The sequence below is a fragment of the Micromesistius poutassou genome (genome assembly GCF_964030765.1).
Source record: "Micromesistius poutassou genome assembly, contig: SCAFFOLD_4625, whole genome shotgun sequence".
Lineage (NCBI taxonomy): Eukaryota > Metazoa > Chordata > Actinopteri > Gadiformes > Gadidae > Micromesistius > Micromesistius poutassou.
The window spans coordinates 6-8,706 of record NW_028176917.1 but is presented as its reverse complement, the minus strand read 5'-3'; the positions used below and the strand labels follow the sequence as shown (position 1 = coordinate 8,706).

The 8,701-nt window shown below is 44.8% G+C and overlaps 1 protein-coding gene across 1 annotated transcript; it reads right to left on the bottom strand.

Moving 5' to 3' along the window:
• Window positions 1-4,138: 4,138 nt before the first annotated feature.
• Window positions 4,139-8,464, bottom strand: LOC311377469 (homeobox protein MOX-2-like; the record flags this gene model as incomplete). Its single annotated transcript, XM_084491355.1, has 2 exons — window positions 4,139-5,004; window positions 8,292-8,464. Coding segments are annotated over 2 exons (395 nt in total), but the record flags the coding sequence as incomplete, so codon positions are not given.
• Window positions 8,465-8,701: the final 237 nt, after the last annotated feature.

Sequence of the window (8,701 nt, the reverse complement as noted above, 5' to 3'; positions counted from 1 at the left end):
ACACACACACACACACACACACACACACACACACACACACACACACACACACTTGAATTATGACTTCATGTAGTTAGAAAAACAGATATAACGTAACATAACATTTTAAGGAGTGCTGTTGCCGAACATTGTGTTTGGAACGTGAACTGAGGATATTCTGCTAAAATAGCAAGGCTGCCCTCCTCTGCACCACCCATTGCTGTGCAGGGAAGACTAGAGGAGAGTTTCTGTCTAACTTGTCTGTTCTTCCTACTTTCATGTACCTGCACCATAATAGCACTGGAGGAACCAACACTTTAACTTGACAGCCATGACATCCAATCCAGTGACAGCCTGAGGGCAGCTGTCTCACCTAATATACCGGCTGGACTTGCCACTGAAGCACAAAAAGTTACATTTGGTCGCTCCGCCTAGGGGCCTCTCTATCATTCAAATTAAACATTGAACAACCAAATGTTTTAATCAATCTAAAAGAAAAGAGCCGTTTGGTCTCCTTCATCTCATTACATATTTTTGTCTTCTCCTCGCATCAAGTAACCACAGACTTAAGGATCCTGCGACAGGCCTCTATATATTACCACAGGCCTCTATATACTAAGACACAGAGGTTGTTTGGGTATGCATGGAAGCCATTAGCCAGGAATGGGCTTAGCAAGCCCAGGTCATTGTGTTGACCCGCCCGAGTGTTGGACCTGCCTGACTGGTTCTCCGATGACGGAGACCCTGTGTCTCAGACCCTCCCACGACCCCCTACGGTTTATGGACTACATGTCTGCAGGTGTGTAGAGAGAGAGGGAGAAAGGGTGTGCGTTTGTCCGCGTCAGTTTATACCAATCAATGAGTGCAGATGTGTGTGTGTGTGTACACCCGCTTTATGTGCATGCACATATCAAGCTGTTGGCTGCTGCATGTGGACATGCAGTGCACATATGGTTGCATGCAGGTGTTCTGCTATATGTGTGCGGATGTATGTGTGTGTGTGTGTGTGTGTGCGCGTGTGTTTTTGTGTGTGCGTGTGTCTTGGGAGTGAATATACAAGCAGAGGCAGACCGCCACAAGGGATCCACGATCACACGCAAAGCCCCAACATCTGGCCACAGCGGTGGAAGGCGCAGCTAACAAACGAGTGCTGAGCGCAGGCTGTCTCTCTCCCTCCTCAAGCCTCAGAGGGAGACATTATCATGCTGAGCGCAGGCCTCAGACCTGCCCTCTGCTCCTATCCTGTCTCCTGGATACTTTTAGTTCCCCAAACCCACACCCTTGAGTTTTTAGTTAGTTTTTTATTAAGAGAAAGGTTTTGACTTTTGTTGATAGAGTTGATCCCTTTTTTTTAATCTTTGAAAGTGTTTTAGTTCAATTTGAATCCCATCTGTATGTGTCTGTGTCCTTGTTTAAAACAAATGGATTTACTTTCTTGGCCTGCTACTTTGGTTTTTGCTTGGTTAACCTAATACAATTGTTAACATGCCTTATATTTTGTTTCAATTGTATATACAACCCAATGACTCACAGAACACAAAAGGTCAGTACAATCTGTTACGTAGGCCTACTGGGTCATATAATATATGGTCTACAATATAAAAAAAAACATGAACCCATGAGTTCATGCCTACTTGGAGCTTGCTGCGGACAGTTTCTAGTGGCACCGAGGCCTAGTAGTGGCCTTTCTTCTGGACCAGGACTTCACGTTAAATAAATGGCATTTGTTGACCAGATGTCCTGTGTTTTTCCAAAACGTTTTTATAGGGTCACGGATGAGTGATGTAAGCTGAAAATATGCGCCCTCACAATGCACTTTATCACGCTGTCAGAGAAAATGTTATCATTGTATACAAATCATTGAACAGATGACAACCATGGTGAATGTACAGACTCGCTTAACTGAGTTCAGTAAAACCTTTTTGGAAAAAGAAACCCCGCCCAACAACAAGTCAATGGTGAGGTTGGATATAATGTTAGCATCATATTGAGGTCCGATATATAAAAAAAAAGACATACAGTGTCCTTTCTGCACATATTTTCCTTGACATTGATGGAAAAGGTCATGAGGTCAAGGAAAGATGTGTATAACCCCCCACCACACACAGAGCTCGCCTGACGTGATAAAACTGCAACGTCCCAGGGACAAACACTTAAAGCGCCGCTTAGATACTTTGGGCCTGTGTGTCCGAAAAGCGCTGTTTCACGCAGGCTAAATAAACATTGGAAACTAGGTGAAAATGTTTACTTTATTAGTTGGATTTGAAATTTAAAAAGGATATAGACTACCAGTCACAAAGGGGAAACAAAACGGTTGTCACATTGACCATGGTCGTTCACGCTCCTGTCTGCACTCATATGGATTGACATAGATCCTAACAAGTATGCTGCTGTGACAACATTTTTTTTTTTTTTCGTGAATAGAAGAATTGTGCTTCAGAATCGTTTTAAAAGTTACTGACGCAAGGTGGTAGTCGTGACAGCAGTAACCTTAACCGTATTGTGGGACAGCATTATCCCCTGTCCTCGTGATGGATGGTCCAGTGTAACCATGGCATGGGCCATGGCCATAGCCAGCTATGAAATAGTCACCGAGGTCAGGACCTCTGTAATTATTTCCTAATTTTTTAAAATATGATATACTATAATTAATTATAATTTTTCAGAGGGGAACCGTCAGGTCCCTCTAGGCCATCAGAGAGTGCCTAAGCAATTCTAGATATTCCAATTTTATTTTATTAATTCATTATTTTACAATCAACATCAAGCATACAGCACGTAACAAAGGATGCGTTGAAGCACCTTTCCTTAGCATGAAGAGAATTGGACCAGCTCCTATCACGGCTGCCCCAGAGACACTTCGGGGTCAGGAAGGCTCCTGTCCGGCCGCAGCCCTACAGGTGGATTTATACTACTCGGTATCTACGTAGGCCTACAGCATGTTTTGCTGTTGATAGGCCTCTTACCAGCCAGCTTCCAATGTACCTGTGGTCCGCCCCGTCAGACGTGGGGACCCTGGGGTCTACCTGTAGTCCGCCGCGTGAGACGTCGGGACCCTGGGGTCTACCTGTAGTCCGCCCCGTGCTAATTTGCTGAGCACACAGACCTGCAGAGCCCAGATTGCGCCGCCGCTGCTGTGCTGTGTTGTGGTGGGCGGGGGTCTACCCACCTGGCTCGTGTACTTCGGGACCTCCTCGACATGTTGGAAAGATGACTCGTTAGGTGTGACCATGTAAAACATAGAACGGAGCCCCGCCAGGGAGATGTCCCTCATCTCGTCCATAGCCCCAGCGCCTTTTCTTGCACTTTGGGTCCAGCAAAGGCCAGGTGAACTAAAAAACGATTCAAGGGAATCACAGGGTCTTAGCCAGTTGTCGTTTCACTGCAGCAGTGCAGTCAAAACGGGTGCTAAATTAAGACGCACAGTAAAGCGATCCTAAAATAACGACTGCATAACAGACGAGTGACAATTCAGGAGCCAAGACACTTAACTTGCTGGTATTAGGGGGAAGTTCTAGAGCTGTCATCACGACGGACAATCACACCTTTCTCCTTTTCTCTCGCGAGATAATAGTTCGTAAGTCTGGCGAACACGATGCAGTACAACAATAACAGTGTAAATGTGTGTGCAGTGTAAATATAAGTTAACACTGTACAAAACAGTTTTCTAAATGTCTATCTACCTGTGACTGCTGTTTAACCGATACAGACACATATGAGGACATAAGAGATTTAAGTGGACTAATGTGAGCACCTTTCGGGGTGGGGGGGAGGGGGGGGTCTCCTACAAATTTGAATGCATAATCACTGCGTGGTGAAACTGGATACCGAGCCGCAAAATTATTTTCAACTTCAAATTTGTAACATAATATGATGCTTTGTGGGTTCTCTGGCGGAGTCTTGGCAGAAGCCCTGACCCTGCCCAGAGGGAAGGAGGTGAATTGAGCACGCACCCCATCGTGCGCTTTCTTCAGTCGAGTCAGTAATGTTTAATTCATTCGCGGCACATGCATACATTTAGGGCTGGATTCCCATGGAGACAGCTGGATTGACAGATGGACAGATGTGTGGCTAGGGGGGAAGTATGGTGAAAGTATATTCAAATAAATATGTAAAGGCTATAATTAAGTATTTAAACGCTGGTTCCCATTTATTTGCTCTTATTTGCAGTATCTCCATGCCAAAATGACTGTCAGGGATTATTACTTGATGAGTTGAATAATGTTAGCAAAGAAAAACTTGTTACATACCCAATGTAGGCCAATTCTTTTTTTTTTTTTTTTTTTTTACAAATTTGATCTCCTGGCACTGGGTTTAATTAGTTAGTCAATTAAGGTTTAGTTACATTACATACAATAGAAACCAAATGAGGCAACGTTTAACAGCGCAATCAAATAGCCACAGCCTATCTATCCTCCCAGCGTAATACACACACAGACAGTTATCATTAAGAACTATTTTCACTCCATTTGGTTTTCAACAATATAAAAGCATTTTAATATTTAAAATATCAATATTGCTTTGGTGTTTGTCATTGAGTATTTGCTTAGCATTTGTCAAAGAACTGTGTTGAAGCTATAAACCAGCTACAAACTAGCACTTAGGAGCAGTTGAATGTTCACTGCACCATTGAAATAAGTAAAAACACATTATTATCCCTTTGTACATATTGTACATTTATTTTGCATCGCTGTACTCTTTATGACGATGGCAAATCAGCAAACAGCAGTCCTTTTCAGGACAGTCCTGAGGCAAGGAGGGCGGGGCCTCTATCCGGAGGCGCGGCCTATTTCTTTCTGACCATCACAAGTGAGCATGCTCAGAACTCTGGTCACTGTCGTGACTGTCCTCCTCATTGGCTAAGGAGTCCGTGGAGTGGTGGAGGGCCGCGATGCCAGAGAACTCCGAGGGCAGCAGAGTGCCCTTTTTCACATTGACCAGTTCTTTCTCCCGGGCCAGCGCCCCCTGCTGGCCTCCTTTCACCCGCTTCCACTTCATCCTCCTGTTCTGGAACCAGACCTTCACCTACAGGGGTCACACAGTCAGAGGCATCAGACACACTGCTTTTTGGTTTCGGCTTTTGAGGCGAGAGCAAACCACACATTTTGACAGTTGAGTATTTTGGAAAAATAGTCCAGCAGAAATACTGGGCAGAGAAAGCGACGGGCCTAGCATTCGCTCACTCATTACTTCCAACAAATTTTTGGCATTTATTACCATGGCAATTACGTGATGATGTACGGTCCCATCTGCTGCCTGGCGTCTACCACATTTTTCCCTGACTCTGCAACTTTGGGCCATATTTACATTGCCCAGACTGATGATTAAGCTGTTGCCTAAAACAGTTTACACGGTCAGGAGCCAAATCTCTCCCAAGTGTCGGCACTGGGCTTGGGAGGAAGGAGGGGGGGGGGTTAGGTACTCGCTCACTCCTTAACTGTTGGGCGAGTTTATTTTTGGGGCGTCGTCATTCCGAAGGGGGGCCCCCCTGGGTCACATGGTCAGGAAGTCGGTTGACAGCACAAATGTTTGTCCTATACGTCCAAAATGTTTCCCCCATAAAGTGTCACGTCAGTTTCTCTGCTCGCTGTGAGGGCTTTTCAGGGAGCTCCAGACAGGGGGTGGAAGTGACCACAATTTGATTAGCCGGGTGTTTTCCTTGGCTCATTACACACTGCCTGACTTCACTGTGTCGTGTAACCCTTGCACTTTAGGCCATGGTACTGGATTTGATCATCCAGAAGAGTGCCTGCTCTCACAGCGAGTCGAATTCAGTGTGCACTGGTCGGACCTTCCCTCCCACCTAGATACACAACTCCCCCCAACCGCGCGTCACCATGACAGTCAGCCCACGCCACCACTCTCAACATTTTTCCTACATTACTGTAGGTTTCAACGACGATCAGGGACAGCTGAAGCCCCTCTCCCTCTCCACCCACCACAGCACCCTCCAAGGCTTGACGAAGGTGTTCTAAGAAAGTGCGCTCATGTTTATTTATATATCTTATCTCTCTTATCATCGTTACACTTCTGGGAACTTTATAGGCCTGCAAACACAGAGCATCTTCATGCCTGGCCTGAGCCCTTAGAAAGGGCTAATTGAAAGGGAGGAGAAAATAACAAAATACGTTGTTGCTGGAGGCAGCAACATACCAAGAAAAGACAGTGAAACAACTATTTCTTTCACTTACAAACACTCAATACAAAACCCGGCTCTTACAATGCTTCCTTGATCTTTCTAGTCCAAATTCACCATCTGATCCAGATTGGTGATCTGTTTAAAATGTAACTACCATTGTGTTTGATATTGATTGCTTAGTCAATACAATTATGTAAAGAAGAGATCATAAAACACACCTTCAGGCCCTGCTCTTTGGCCATTTACAGGCTGCTATGACATGTCGCTTGCTCAGTGACAAAGTACAAAGACATTGGGCCTTCTGTCAATGCATGACATTTTCAACAATTGGTGTTAAGAAAGGGAATTAAACTTGCATCCTCATCAGGAGATCCTGATAAAATCTATTGAATATTAATTTGATTTGCACATTAAATCTGAGTATGAGTTTATTTATCATACAAAAAGGTGATTATTACCATAATATTTTTTTTCCAGACTTTACCATATCCATTTAGACATAGTGTTCTGTCCCATTTCCCCCCTTGTTGGTACTTGTTGATATTCGTCCAATGGTGAGGATTCAGGGATATTTAGATGGCTGTGGCCTACATTGGGCTGTTTTCTTTGGTAGGTTGTTTTGGAATGAGGCTGGAGCTGGCAAGAGACGCCGCGCAGTTACAGTTCTGAAGCGTTTGTATCATTACTTTGAGCGTTTACATATTTTCCTTAGAACATTATGCAAGCCGTAATCGTATGCCTTATTTTCATTTAGTTGGATGCATCTAAACAATTGTGGTTTGACTTTTCGTTTGCTTGTTTCTAGGTGGAAGTTTATTATCCCATTTGCTTGCATCACACTTGTACACAAACACGCTTAAATCGTCATTCATCTGCTGCTATTAACCCGCTTGGACTTCCAAATAAGTTTGAGCCTCCTCCCCCACTAACAACTGAGTCGTGAGTACATACTATAATGTACCAGCCACTGTTTGATATAGACATTGGTTCACTTAGCTTCAGAAGTCTATTTGATACCTTTGGATCTACATATCCTGTATGTAGCCCTTAACTATTGAACGCAGTTGGAGGATAAACAACACTGTGCAATCTCTTTCAAACCAAAGGATTGAACTGAGAAATGGCCTCTAAGGGACACCATTGGTTGATCTGGGTGGCTAACAGCAAGATATACGAATCATTAGTTTGGACAAGCTGTGGGAGTTCCTTCATAAACATGTAAACATTACATTGTAGCCTCGTGTTCCAGCGCAAAGGTGACTCTTTAATCATGATTAACAATGATCAATGGCCGGGCGGGGACTATGACGTGAGGTTTCCCCACATGAAGTTTGTCAGGAGAACAACAAACTGGGTGTCACTTCCTTCCTCCCCTGCTTACCTCCTGTTATTTGCTTGACGTGCCAGCTTTAGTACAGTCCCTGGCTGGGCTTCCAGACACCAATACTGCTGTTAAGGAGGAGTTGAGCAAGAGAGGGAGGAAGTGTGTTGCCAGAACTTCCTCTAAATATTCCCCCCCCCCCCAACCCCTCTCCCCCTGCCTCGACTGTGGGCCGCCTGGAAGAATCGACCCAAACATCTGGAATAGGATAGTCCACCCACCCAGTCCACCCCCCCCCCCCCCCTGCCCCTCCTCCCCCTGCCCCCTCCGCCTTCGCACACAGCTGGGGAACAATCGCTCACGCACAAAAGTTACGAAAACACAGTAGCGCTGAGAACCGTCTTCTCGAAAACGTCTCAAAGCTGCTTTAAGTTTCACAACACCAGCATTTCGAGTGCTGGACCGCCCTGGGGGGGGGGGGGGGGGGGGCAGAATAGTCTAGTGGTTAGGTTGTTGGGACTCCCTGCCAAAGGGTTCAGGGTTCGAACCCCGCTTTGGTTCCAGTCTACCTGTAGGCGTCGTTGAGAGAGATTTGGATAAAAGCATCTGACAGATTAACAGATGTGTGGCTGGGGGGGCGGGGAGTATATACAGTATATATATATATATATATATATATATATATATGTATATATGTATATGTATATATATATATATATATATAAAACTGTAATTAATTGTTCCAATTTATTTGCTCAAGGCCAAATTTGATCCACGTCCCCATGATGGTTTCATTGTGAATATAGGTAGACAGTGTCCGTTTCAGACGGACAGACAGACAGATGTAAGTACCTGTCTCTCGGTGAGGTCGAGGTTCACAGCGATCTCGTATCTCCTCAGCCGGGTCAGGTAGTTGTGGTGGGCGAACTCGGCCTCCAGCTCGCGAATCTGCTCCTTGGTGAATGCCGTCCGCTCCTTCCTGGGTTTACTGCTCACATCTGACTTGTAGTTCCCGTCTTGAGACTCTGGAATAAAACACCCACACACACATCCCCGGCTCGGTCAGTCAGAGCAGATTTATATGCAATAGAGTAGAGACTTATATATAAAAAAAAGTGGGTTTAGAAGTAAGGCCTGTGTGAGGGCAGGTGCAAATCAGTCAAGGAGATAAAGAAAAAATAAAAACAAAGGCATAAGGAAATTAAAATAAACTGCCAATCATATTTTACTGTTGGCCATTGTTTATGAACACCTGAAGCTGG